Below are 14,566 nucleotides of genomic sequence, written 5' to 3'. Positions count from 1 at the left end.
CAGCCCAAGTTGTTATGACTAAAGTGATTTGGAATGTCAGGTCTCAAATGTAAACATCTTAGGGTGTGGATGCCCTCTGCTGGATATTGCAGAATTGAGTATACTGGATACATGGTCATAATATGTTGCAATGTGTATACCAGCTCACTTCTGCTTTTTGCTATATCCTGTAAATTTGTGGTTTGATTCCCCCACCCTTACCCCTTTTAATTTAATCAAAGTTATACAATATATAGCCTTGTCACTAAGGAAATAATACAAGATCAAAATATAATAACTATTAGAAAAATCTTTTTTAAGTTTTTCTTTACCAGGCTGTGTTACAAATAAATGATATTTATATTGAATTGAAGCAAATTATTGCATTTCTAAATCTTAAAATGCTACAACATTATATGTACTTCTGCTAAAAGTGCAAAGAGCACTGAGGGCTGGGAAAATGGAACCAAAAAGAAAATAGAACCAATTTTATATTTGTTTTTGAAATAAAGTAAAATGTGACTAAATAATTCTTTTTGTAGGACCAGTTTGATGGGAGATTCATGTAAGACCTGAGGTAATCTTATAGTCAGACTGCTAAAATGCTAGGTTTTTTTGAGCTTTTATTTTTTTGTTTATAAATTAAGACATAAGCACTGAAAGCACCAGTGACTCCGAAGTTCTCTGTATTTTAACCAGATAAAATGCTAATGCAGAGGACACACATGTTTATCACTGTGCCTCTTTGAATGGAAGGTATTCCTAAACTGGTGTGGTGTCTTGCTGGATTTATATACTGTTAAAGCTAAAAAAAATGAAATTACAAGACTTGTTTTACTTTTAGGACAAAATACAGCCATCTAGTCAGAATGAGTTTTGTTGATAATGATTAGATGTGGATTTGACCCATCATCCTGAAGATAAGACTTCTAATTGATCTCTTGATCCCTAGCCATGTCCAACATGGTTTGTTTAAGTAACCTTTTAATAAAGGTTTAGATAGGGGAGGTTTACAGTCTAAAGATTTAAAGCCTGTACACATAGGCTGTATGAAGGTTTATTGTCTTCTTTCAGTTCTGCTCCTTTCATGGCCTTAGATATGTATCTGGCTTGTTTTAAAGTGATTCTGTTTTTATGCCTGAGTGAAAACCCAGGTTTCCAGATACATGATAAAAATCTCCTGAGCCATAGTCCCCTAACAAATGATAAGGAATTACACTGGAATATATTGCAATTAAAAAACTATGAGGTTTGTTTAGGATAACAAAATATGCAACATTTACATTCTGCTCTTATGTTTTGCTTAAAAATTCAGGCATTATCACAGGTATTTTTCTTTTTTATTGCATACTCGTATAAACTTTTACCCTTTTTGTTACCTTGATACTCACTCCAATAAGATTCTATGATACTTGCTATTTTGTAAAGATTATTTATTCTTGGGATTGTCTTTTGATATTTGCAAGTGCCAGAGCTGGGTGCTGGTAGGATATAGTGCATGCATTTACTAGCATTGTCTGCCTCCCTTCAAAATAAAATTGAGTGAAATTCTATGGCCTGTGTTATGGAGGTTTTCAGACTTGATGGTCATCCCTCCCAGCTTTAAAATCTGTGAATCTATGAAAAAAGGAAGGGAATTATGAGTTCAGAGGCATTTTAAATTTAGGAAAGATCATTATTTAAAAGAAAAATAGCCTTTCACCTCTACACATTGGAGTTTAGTTGAATAGTTGTTCATTAGTGAAACATATTTGGTGACCTGAGATTAGTTTCTGTACAATAAACAGTTTTATGAGGTTAACAAATTTAGAGGTCCATCACACTGAGGTAATAAGATTTCTTTAACCCATGAAATGTAATTTCTTCAAAGTCCATTGGATATCACTAACTGTTTTTGTTTAAACACTTTATTCATGAAAATTCTGTGAGTTTATTACATTTGTATTCTGCTCCCAGTCAGTGAATGTACTGGATACAAAACACGTTTCATTGCTCATTACTTGCATATTTCTATTACTGTTAAGAAATGATAATACTATCCTATGCACTGATTCAGGGCCTTATCCTGCAAGGTGTTGAAAACCTGTTGCAAAGTGCTGAGCAACCTCAGCTCTCACTGAAATCAGTGGGAGCTGGAGGGTACTCACCTCTCCAAGATCAGACCCATAATGTATAGTGGTTATATAGCAATATATTATCAAGGCAAGTAGTAACTCTCAATGGCACGAGTAAATGGTTTTATTCTTACAAACTCAAAAGATCTGAAAGAATGAGCATTCTCAAGGAATAAAGTACCGTTTTATATAAAAAAGTAGCACAAACTGGCCTGTAGTACATTGTCAGCAATTACTTATTGTTACTGTTTTAAGTGCCAACTTTTCAAGACTTTTTCATTTAAAAAGCATACTAACAAAAAGCCATGCTGTTATGTACTGTAGTAGATGGGTAGATTACGGAGATGGGATGTGTAAACAGCTTGCCTCAGTCTTTTGATTTGGGATCAATATTTTATGACTCTGCGGGCACTGCCCCCGCAGCTGCCATTGGCCACGATTCCTGGCCAGTGGGAGCTGCTGAGCCAGCGATCTGGGCGGAGGCAGCGCTCAGAGCTGCCTGGCCATGCCTCCACCTAGCAGCTGTGCAAGGGGGATGTCACTGCTTCCGGGGAGCCCTCCAGGAAAGCGCCACCCAGAGCTTGCCTCACCCCATCCCATGCCCCAACCCCCGCCCCTCCCACACCCAAACTCTGCTGCTTCTGTGGGAGGGGTCACAGGGTGGGGTGCGGTGGCCTAAGACTGCCCCAGCAGCGGCTGGTGCGATTGGCACAGGGGCTGCCTGAGCTGTCCCTGAGCCAGGCGCACCGGCCGCTGCAGAAGTCATGGAGGTCACGGAATCCGTGACTTGTATGATCTCACAACAAATTCACAGCCTTAACCAGTGCCCCATTGTGCTACACACTGCATAAACACAGAATAAATATTAGACACTAGTGAAACTTGCTTAGGTATGCAATCTTGAGCAGGAGGCATTTGCGGTGCCCACATTCTTGCTACATTTTCATTTGGCTTTGACAGCATAAAGAGTTCATTCCTTTGATTCTTTACACATCTCCTCTTTATCCCACAACTTGCAACTCTATCCCTGCAATGTAACCAGTGGGCAATAGGGGATGCATTAGGACTGAACAAGTGTAACCTGGTAATGCATGTGGAGTAGCCCCTTGGCTACTGCCTGGTCCTTGGGATATGCAAGAAGTAGACTTACCTATTTAAGAATAAAATCAAGATCAATGAGTTGAATTAGTGATGAAATGTCACTTTAACTATGAATTTCCTTGCTTTAGGTTGTTTGTCAGTATCTTAATGTTATTTTAGTGTAGGTTTTTAGGATTTAATTTCCTTTATATTTTGATGGTACTATTTAAAAAATATATAATCTCCCATTGCATTGGCATCGTAAGTCTCTAGGAACCACTACTGTTTGTTGCATGTCAATGTAAGTGCAAAAAGCCTCTTTCATTTAAAACAAAAGAAAACAAAATGTTCTCCCACTAATATCATGTAAACATCTCTGGCACATTTTAACTGGGTTTGATGCCATTAAAATTATTGGAATTACTTCTTCACTTTTTGTGGGCCGTTCTTTAGATCTGATTCAGTGTCACATATCGTTGTTTGTATTGCACAAATTTAGCTTAAAATCTGCAGGATTTTTCTTGTTGTCAGTACTTCACATGTAATACAAAGAATGAAATAGCTCATTGACATGATACTTCCATTACCATTGGATACGATTGTAGTGTAAATCATACTATGCAAAACCCCATTGAAATAAAAGGGATATTTTGCATTATGCTTTCTTGACATAAAAGTATGAGAGAACCATAGATAGCCCCAAATCCTGTGCCCAGCCAGACTAACTGGGTTTGATGTCTGTGTGCAGGCAGAAGGAAGAAGAATTATACCTCTGCTTCAGAACACTGTGGCATGTCTATGCTGCAGCAGGGAGCCTGTCAGCCTGTGTAGACATACTCAGCTAGCTAGACTCAGGCAAACATGCTAAAAATAGCCGTGTAGATGCTCAGGCAATGTCTTGGGCTCTCAAGCCCACCCGGTTTCTGCGGGCTGAGCTTGGGTGGGTAGCCCAAGCTATGGCCCAAGCTGCAACATCTGTACTGCTATTTTTAGCCCACTAGCTTGAGCTGAGCTAGCAGTAGTCTGTCTATCCAGGCTGGGAGGCTCACTCACAGCAGCAGTTTAGACGTACTCTAATAGAGCTGAGCTACAGATGTTGTTAAAGCCCAGTAGCCTCTTGGGTCCTTCTGCACTTGCTCCATGGTGGACAATGGCTATTGAATCTGTTTGGCAGCAAGTCTACCTACTCTGCCCTCTCTCCCTGCACAGGACTAGTCTCCAATATACACAATATGCACACCTGTTCTGACTCCTGGACTCCTGCAATGCACTGCACCCTTTCCACCATTCCAAAATATAATGAGCAGCATGATAAGAAAGCCAAAACAGAATGAAAAGTAGCTGTTGCACAAAAGTAATAGCAACTGTTCAAACGTGAAAGGGGCTGGTTGAATTTCCACCCCACCCAGTCCCCAGCATATAATGAAGGGTGGAGTTGTTCTGTTTTTGCTTTCTTACAGGGAAAAGATGTCAAGGCTAAGAACTTGTATTTTAAATTTAGTCTGATTGAAAATTTGAGTAATTTTAATTTATAATCTCTAATAATCAAAATGAAAATCCTGACAGATGGAAACACTGCTATTGTGAACTGTTGTGCAGTGTTGCTTGTGCTGTCCAGTAGGTGCTGCATTCCAGCCCAGTGGTGGCTACACATTAGTGGTGAGTTAAATGATTCTTGGTGTCTATCTATATAAGGGCCAATCCTGCATTTCCTGTGCACCAAAACTCCAACAGACATCAGGGAAGTATAGAAGTATGTGGGGAATATAGAGTCAGGCCAAAAGTCACATGATCCTAATAATGCTGTAAATTAAACCTTATTATTTGTATATTAATAACATATTAATAACATTGTGCATTGTATATTGACCAAATATGAAACTATATGTAAACCTGAGAAAAAATTTTCCATTCCAAACCCCTCTTGAGTTGCTCATAACTTTCTCCAAAATATACTTTAGGTTTGACATGTATCATGCTTGGTGATTTTTCCCTCTCCTTAATTTGTCATTCTCCTTGGGTGGACCAATCAGCCCATACTTGAGATGCTCTTGAGACACCCTTTCTTCTATGGCTGGTGAATGCAGAATATAGGAAGAGGAGACAAACATCAGATTCCAAAAAAATGTGAGAAAATACATCATGATGAAATAAGAAGTGGATCTGAACCAAAACCTGAGATCTGAATAGCCCCAAATTCTGAGCTGTTCAAATTCCAACTCAACTCAAATCACATTTTTTAACTGGCCTTCTCTTTTTCATGGACTGAAGCAAAACCAGAATCTAAATATGAAATCTCAGAGTGTTGGAAATCTGGATCTCAATTTTACTGCTTTAGCTCATCTCTAGAAAAATCTGTCAGACATGAAATCAACATAAACATTGAACTTAAATCATCTATAACAATAGCTGTACTTCCTTTTTCCTTAGCAGATGGAAAGAGTTGCCTCATGTCTCCTTATTCTGCATGCCAAAGACAAGGTGCCCTATCTCTCAGGGCAAAGGAAAATATAGTGGAGAATTAGATGACTTGCATTTATGCTTTGGAAGTTGCTTAAATTTTCTACTTAATTTGATTAATTTTTCAAAGTGCACCATGGAGAGGCAAGTGGCTTCTTTATTGATTGATTGTTAATCCTATGCTGCTGTCTTTCTTACAGTAAAACTAAAATGCTAGCAAGTGTAGTTTAAGCAATCATTTAGTTCAGTTTAGATAAGCAATATTTTTGTTTCTTGGGAGTGTTTATAGAGTATAAAACTGCAGATTCAATGTTTTTGTCAGAAAAGAGGAGCTGCATGTTGTTCATTCTTTGTTTATAGTTAGTTTGATTGGCATACATTGTGTCAATTAATTGAAAAGATGTTTTTTTAATTACTTCTGTTAATAATAAAGATGCTTTCTATACATTATTTTAAGGACACGGCATGCATCAAAGTTATTTAACACTCTGCTGTAGGTCAGCTACATTTATGAAGCTTTGATTCAATTGTCAGAACATAAAGCCACATAAGGATATATCTTTTGTTACATGTGCTCGGTGCTAGAAACAGTTGGCACATTTTAACATTTGGTCCTCTAGGTATAAAAATTAATCAAATGTCTGACAAGATTTTTTCTTGGTCTGTATTTCAAGCCCTCCACCCCCTTTGCTTAACAGCAAATATTACTAACGGGTACTTTTAGTTTTTAAATTATGGACATCAGTACTCCATGCAGTAAAAGACTTGAGCGATTAATGCTACCCTTATGCCTCTTTTGAGTAGTTTTAGCCATGGGGCTTGGCACTGCCACCATTGTCTTTGTGCCAAAAAATATCCGCAGCGGCTGCCGCATTCTAGTACTAGAGGGTTGTCTCGAAAATTCCGCAGTGAATGCGTCGGGTTTCTACATCACTGTAGACTCTCTTTTAAAACATTTTTTTTTAAATAATCTTTAGCTTTTACAAACCTTAGTTAGAAAAAACACACCACACACTGTTATGTTAGGGTGACTAAAAATGATACCTAGCGTACAGTAAATAGAGAAATTCAGGAGAAGCTATTGTATTTGTGAGCACAAATAGTTACTTTAAGAGCCTACTCTAACATATTATCAGCACTCTTGCAAATTTTATTATCTGAAACAAATGTGCCAGTGAATTTTAAGCAGAAAATCAACATCAAGACTGTAGCTAATTTTAAATGGACAGTTTATACAAAAGATATTTTTCCTACAAAATGAAGTGTCATTACAAAAAAAATGTTAATTTCATAATTACAATTGATCGTGAATATATGTGTGTGTATATATATATATATATATATATATATATATATTTAAATGGTTTTTTGATTTTCTCAAAAATTGTGGTTTTGTTCTTAATAGAGAAGCAGATTTCTAGTTGTATTTGGGAACAACAACAAAAAAAAGATGTAATAAAGTTAAGGGCTTACACTATCAGAATGAAATGTTTTCACTCATGATCTCCAAAGCTATCTGTTTGGTGGAAAAAGTGGATGCTACAGATGAAATCTTTACAAAGAGCATAATCCTTAACAAAAAAAAAAGAAAAAGTCAATCTCCTGCTGGCTGCTGTGCTGCTTTGGTACCTCACAGACTTCGACAGAGTCCTGGACGAGTGCCCATTGATGTCATGGAAACACTCAAATTACTGAGAATGATTCATGTCTATGCTGTTCTCTTATCCTCCCCCACACAAATAGAAGTAGATTTTTAACCCTGACAACTTGTAATTTGCAGTGGGTTTATTTTTATATCTAGATAAATATTTTTTAACAACTGAAATTAAGATGAGGCAGCTTGTATCTGATATGATAGTAAAGACGACGACTGATACCCATGCAACAAATGAGTATTGCTTTCAGAGTTTCTTGTATTGTGGCTTGTACTTAGCTTGTACATACACGCACACACACTCACACTCACACACACACCATCATTCCTTTTCAGTCCTTAGCATTTTTTGTTTGTACTGACTTTCTGACTTTAAAACAAGTAGCTCTATTGGGGCGATGTGAAATAACACACATAACTCCAGACACATATCGGCAAGATGTTTTCTCGGTACTGGCTCCAGGATTCAAGATTACAATTTGATTGTCATTTCAATATTGTGTGGGATTTTTTTTTGTTTTTGTTTTTTGTTTTTTAGGCTTCCTCTGCACTGAATTTGTGAGGGATAACAAAATAGATGTTTCGCCCCTTTTTTATTACCAAACAGAAGTCCTTTTGGACGTTACTAAATATATGCAAACAAATTCGGCATATTGTTGGTTAATTTTTGTGAAATAATGAATTTATTTAAAAAACTAGCCACAAAAATTCTTAAATTTTTATGCAACATTTTTATGCTTTTATTTTTCACTCCAGGGACTAAAGAAAGAATAGGGTATGATTACTTTATCCCAAATGTCTCTTACAGGCCAGTCCTCATCAATAATATTTCTCAAGAGATATAGTAGCTTTATATATTAAAATAAAAACAGCTGACAAAATGGGATAAAGTATGTATAGGATAATTTTAAGAACCATTAAAACGTACTGCATAAATTTTCTGTGTAATAATCTGACACAACATAGGTATTATCTCTATAAAAATCAGATCATACTAGAAAAACTGCTAAATTATGTCTTGTTCAATTGACTGAAAATGAGATTTAGTAATATTTTAGGCTGCCATTCAACACTTGTCTTCAAGAAACACAATTTTGTCTTCTTAATCCACTTGTTCTTTTTTTCCCCAACACAAAATTCTGACAAAACTACAAGCTTTACTTGATCAATGGGTATGTTTGTTATTACTACAGCATAATGTTTCCAAATAAAGTAACATTTTTGTCAGGAAACTATTTTGTAATGAATGTGTCCTTGGTAGTGATACTGAATAAATGATTCACTTTGAATTGGTAATGTAGTGTGTATAGCCAGTTATTACAATTTATTATGCGTTTGATTGGGAAACAATCCGAACCTTAGATCTGGGTTCCCAGGTGTTGTTGACATTGATATAAGTTGCATGTGTAACATCTGGCCCCTAGTAGCAAGTATTGTTTGTGGCATTTTATATGTTCCTATCTGTAATAAGAGCTTCAGAATTATCAACAATGCCCTTAGTGATCTTTGATTTATTCTTGTACATTTTGTCTGATGATCATCCTACCATCCCCCCGTCATTATCCTCACCAACTCACGGGCCCTTTATGCTAGTATATTTTGTATCAACCTTCCTGATTGTTCTTTGTTCCACTTGGACATTGTTTAGTGATATCCAGCTACAACTTAAGTGTTCTGCAGCAACTGTCTCTGTCCTGATCAATTTTGTTCAAGACCAGTCTTCCAGTTTATAAAGGATCTTTATTTTACTTTTAAATATGTCATACCTGTAGCCAGTGCTGTAGCTCGGCTATTGGATCTGTGTTTTAAAGGCCCACTGAAAAAAAATTAGGTACTTAGGATTGGCATAGAGGCTTGGCAGTCACTGGGCCTCTGTTCAAGTCCCAGCACTGCTGGTGCAGTTAGAACTTTGGTGGAGAATGGCAACTTTCCAACCAAATTTCTGTTTCCCAGGTGTAAATTCCATCATCACGTTGATCATGAGGGAATTTACTCTTGGGAAAGAGAGTAAAAAACAGAATCCTGAACAGTTTCTTTGTTAAGTTTGCCATCTGGAGAGCCTATGATTGATTAGGTCTGCCCTCACCAGTGAGTGTCAGTGTAATCAATGGGAATTACTATGTGGGGGTCACAAGATAGGTAGCCTGCCTGCTGTGTAAATAAAAAAAAAAAAGTTGTTCAGCTTGTGAGTGAGAGATGGGGAGCAAAAAAAGAGGGTACCACTGATACAGGGGTGAGAAGTCTATTTGTTTCTACAAAGAAATGGTAGAATCCCTTTAAATTACAGTTTTACAAAGTGTGTGGAGCAGTATGACTAAGAATAGGAAGCTTATTTCCACGTAATCACACTCAGAATAAAGTGTTAATCCCTTTCTGTTGCCTACATACAGTATGTGGTCAGAAGTGCCTGTTTTACTTATGTAAACACTGATATGGATATGTAGGTTAATTTCATATGAAATATCTAGAGAAGATATATACATTTTGTGACATTTACACACCTATTTATTTTTTATTGACAGGTAAAACTGAAAGGGGGTCATATTCATCATATGGAAGAGACTCAAATTTACAGGGTTGCCACCAGGTAAGTGGTAATCTATGCAGTGGAAAGGTAGTGATAAATAGCCTGATAAATTAGCTTTGTTCTGTAAAGTTGATTATCTGTTTTAGAGCTTGTCTCCATGATACACAAAGCTGTTTGCAAACAGATATTTCTCAAAAATAATCTTTATCTGCAAATGTGCATAATACAACTTCTGTCTGAGCTGTTTTAGTGGAGATACAGTTACTGGTTTCTATTAGTATTTAAGTCAACCTACTAGTATCTCTTAGGCCATTTTCAACTATTGATTACTGTCCTTTGAAACAATGTTGTACTGTTTCAGCATAACAGTTCCTTCCTAATGGCACAATTTAAGACATTATAAAAGTGGAAACACACCGCAGAGCATGTGTCAAACCCTGGTTTTGGATGGCTATTGCAATAAATTATAGTTTTCACAGAGTCTGTATGATGTTGTGTGAAAACAGGGTTGTGCTGAGGGATAAAAATGTCTGTGAAAATATGATTTGTTGTCCCTTTTTGTTTCTGAATTGTTTTTGGCTGGAAGTCAAGGCCAGCAGGCTAACAGCAAAGCCGTCTCAAGGGAAGCATGCGTGAGCTAGAAAAATAAGAGTAGTTTAATTAAATAATAAAATGCCAATGTAATACAAAGGTATAGCATGTGTGTGTTTGTGCCTGTGTGCACTCTGCATTTGCATATTTTTAACTCTCCAGAGAGAGTCTGAGTCTAAAAATACTATCAATAGCCAAAAGTCTAAGCTTTGTTTCAAGACAATTGATTTTTTAAAAAGATGCTTTCGTTTTAATTTCAGTAGCAGTATTAATCACATGTTTAAATTCATTTTGTTTTCTGAACAGTGCTAAGCTTCCTTTCCTTTTAATAAGTGCACTGGTTTCTTACTTTGGAAAAGTATTGAAAGAAGTTAATAACCTTTTTTAAAATTCAAAGCTTTCTACTTTTTTAATTCTGCCACACACACAATAAGCATATTATTTCCCTCATGGAAAAGGGAATACTTGCTCCCTTCATATGGCCATGTTCTTTAATAATTCTTTAATAATACAGGAAACAAAATATTTTAAATTAAAGAGAAACATGTTTAATTTAGCATAGAAAAAGGTAAGCAGCCCCAGTAATTAAATAGAATTCTGCCTTCAAAGTGCACACACATATCTTTACTATATCTTGTAAAGCTGACATTCCACTCCCATCCCTACATCTGTTAGCTATTTCAAGTTTTGACTCTCCTGCATACTCAGATATGCCATCAACTCCATCCAGTTCTGCAGCTAAAGATTTGTTGAGATGAGACCAACTGTGGCTGGGTCAGGGACTGAGTACTGCACATGTTATAAAGCGCAATTCATCCCAGTTTATTTGGAAAGAATTCCACAGGAAAGAAATTTGCAGCCATTCCAGTGCAACGGAAATATCTTTGGAATGTGAGTGCAAATGTTCAGTGCAGATAGCTTGGGCAAGGAGCCTCTCAGTGCTATGTCTAGTGTAAAGCTTTCAATTCCTGTAGAAGGTCTGTTCCGAGGTATCTGGTTTCGGAGGGCCAAGGCAGAGGTCATTAGAATTTTGGGGAGAAGGAGGCTGACAGCATGCCTCCCTTTTGCAGATGGTGATTGAATAGGCTATTTTCAGTGGGGGCCCCTTTTGTTGGCCAATGAGACAATAGTTTTGCTTGTCCCTGCTTCTTTTCTTACTGATAGGAATTGGCATGATTCCTTACAGCCATCAAGATTTCCTCTGCTGACTAAGAGGCCTCTTCACTTGTGAAATCATCATTCAAATTGGTTGAGTTTTTCAATGCTTTATGTACAAAATAGTGTATACTAAATTGGAATTAGGGAATACTTTTTTCCTTGTTTAAAGAAAAACTATAACATTTTAAATACTACACGGAGCAGACAGAAAGAATAGGGATTCCTCCTCATACATGTTTACCAATCCAGCCATGAACATATACGCATATTTATATACTTACCTGCAAATACCTATTTGATTATGGACACTACTATAGAATTTAAAAATCTGAGCCTTAATGTATTTGAAATAAATTACAGAATTATTGAAGTTCTCACAAATGTAGATAAATGCAGAAAATTTTAGGGTAAAACTTGTAATTCCATCATTATCTCAATTGAAACAACTCAGTTCTATATTCATTTTAGGATCCAGTTCAATATAGTCCTTCTTCTTTTAAAATCCCTTCATACTTAGACCTGGTGATCTGATCACGTGCTTTCTCTGTCCATATTGTCTTACCACTCTTGGTGCAAGAGTCTTCTTCACAGCCCTAGCCACCTAGAATTACCTTCCTGTTTCTTTCCTTCTCACTAACTCTCTGTATCATTTCAACTCTCATCTGAAAATGTACATTTTTTCTTTGATTATATTTTTTAATTTCTCTTTCACTCTGTTATTATTGAGCTCTATCTCACAGTACTTATAGTAATGTGAGAAATATTTTAGGGCTCTAGAAAGACACAATACCAAAAAAAGTTGTGTCATGTCTCAGTCTTCCTTAATACCCTGTATGAAGAGTTGTGCTGCAATCCCTATATTCACTGAATGGGGTTATTAACTGAAGTCCTAATGGATCGTGGGACCAATCGGGCTTACTTGGAGTTAAATTAACATGAACATCAGTTCCATCCTTATTAATTAGTTTAACTGCAACCTTAAGACAATGTTCTGGAAATGTGTAGAGACTGAATACAAAAAGGAGTCAGCTAGGTTGTTACCATGCTAGTCTTTTGTAGTACCCACTGTTCCTTAGGCTTCCCAGGTTTCTCACTTGTAAGAATTTGATCTGAGCTCAACAAATAAGAGGAAAAAACATTACAAGAATCAGGCCAAGTATGGGAATTCCAAACATGGATAGAGGTCATGCAAAGTGATAAGGAGAGCAGGTAAAGTAAATCTCCAGTGCTCAAATAGGAAGGAGAAAAATATCTACCCTCTGATAGAATCCTGGCAGGTACAAGAATGACAGTTGGTTAATCTTAAGGATAGACCATTAGATTTAGGCTTTCAGATAACAGAACTGTTAGGGTTCCCTCTCCACACTAAACTCTAGTGTAAAAATGTGGGGACCCAGATTTCCCCTCTAGGCAAAACTTTAGAGATACAAAAACAGGGATAAAACTCCCTCTTAGCACAGGGAAAATTCACAAGCTTAAACAAAAGATAATCTAATGCATTTCCTTCCTATTACTTACAATTTGTAATCTTAGAGGCCTTTAGTTCAGGTATGGCTTTGGAAAATGTATTTGCCCTGCCCTGATTCCTCACTGACCTGGAGAGGACACAAAGGAACACAAAATAAAAAACTTTCCCCCACAGATTTGAAAGTATCTTCTCCCCTCATTGGTCCTTTTGGTCAGGTGCCAACCAGGTTACTTGAGCTTCCTAACCCTTTACAAGTAAAGGAGAGATTTTATGTTACCCTTAGCTGTATGTTTATAACAAGAACTATCAGGAACCATTAAAGTATCAAAAGTTATGGACTAGGAGCAATCTAGAAACCTACTGGAAGCTTCCAGGGATGTGTTTTTGTTCTTATTGGGAAGATGTCATTTACTGTCCCTTCACATCTAAGGTAAAACCTGAATACCAGAGACAGTTTGGGAGTAATAGCACACACAGTACAGCACATGCTAAAGCTTGGGTTTATCACCAAATCCTGAGTGACTGGTATCATCACACACCCCTTCTTGCTAAACCTAAGAGGAGTGTGCAGATTTGTGTTGACTTATGATTCATATCTAGAGTTCTGTAAAGGCGAGTTCCTGGACCAAGTAGGATAGCAACATTAGACTTGCTATCCTATTAATTTTGTCTTAAAGAAAACTTTCTCCACCTTAACAGCCGCAGCAAAGGCCTGGACTCTCCATTCCTTCACCTAATTGACATTAGTGAGATGTAAACTCTACCACACAGTACCCTATTTACCTCAAGGAGATTTTAACTTCAAAGACTGGGACCTACTCCTGCTGCCATTGAAGACAAAGCAAAACTTCCATTGACTACAGTGGGAACAGAAACAGCAGGTCCCTTATGGGAATCATTCAGTTCCATTAAAGATGAAAAATCTATGAAACTAGCATGATAGCGACCAAGACACTTTTCTTGGAATCCCAGCTCCACTGAAAAACCCATTGTCTTAATGCTGTCCTGCTTACCGTTTCCATCAAATGGGGATTTTTAGTATGTTGGTATAAGGAGAGGTTATAGAATTTATTTGTCTAACAGTAATGCTTCTTGTTTTTCCGCTAATGTTTCACACAAAGTAGAACAATACACCTGGTTCCTGACCCAAAGCGTTTAGTCTAAATCAGCTCTTCATAATCTCAGTTTAAACAGCTGCAGGTATAAAAGAGTTATGTGAAATGATTGTGACGTAGAATCAAATCTTAAAAATAGTTTGTTTTGTCAACAGCTCTAGTAAGGGGGCTTCACTTCACTGTGCTGACACTGATATGTCTCCAGAGGAAACAGTAGCGTGTTCTAGTGGGCCTATGAATCAGGATATCTGGGTTCTGTTTGTGGCTGCCACCAATTTATTGTATGACCATAGATGAATCATTTAATCATTTTGTGCCTCAGCTTCCCATCTGTCAGTTGAGGATGGGATGTTTTCTTAATTCAACAATATTTACAAAACACTGAGATCCTTCGATGGAAGGTCCTGTGGATGTGCAAAA

The 14,566-nt window shown here is 37.0% G+C and overlaps 1 protein-coding gene across 16 annotated transcripts in view; it reads left to right on the top strand.

Moving 5' to 3' along the window:
• TCF4 (transcription factor 4) overlaps window positions 1–14,566 on the top strand; it is a 327,533-nt gene that overhangs the window by 158,369 nt on the left and 154,598 nt on the right. For all 16 annotated transcript variants that reach the window (XM_050944685.1, XM_050944689.1, XM_050944686.1 and 13 more), the window contains one exon: window positions 9,810–9,874. In XM_050944685.1, coding sequence (XP_050800642.1) covers window positions 9,810–9,874 — 65 coding nt within the window. The remainder of the gene's footprint in view (window positions 1–9,809; window positions 9,875–14,566) is intronic.

This window comes from Gopherus flavomarginatus, chromosome 3 (assembly GCF_025201925.1).
Source record: "Gopherus flavomarginatus isolate rGopFla2 chromosome 3, rGopFla2.mat.asm, whole genome shotgun sequence".
NCBI classification, from domain to species: Eukaryota; Metazoa; Chordata; order Testudines; family Testudinidae; genus Gopherus; species Gopherus flavomarginatus.
This window is presented reverse-complemented; position numbering and strand designations above follow the sequence as displayed.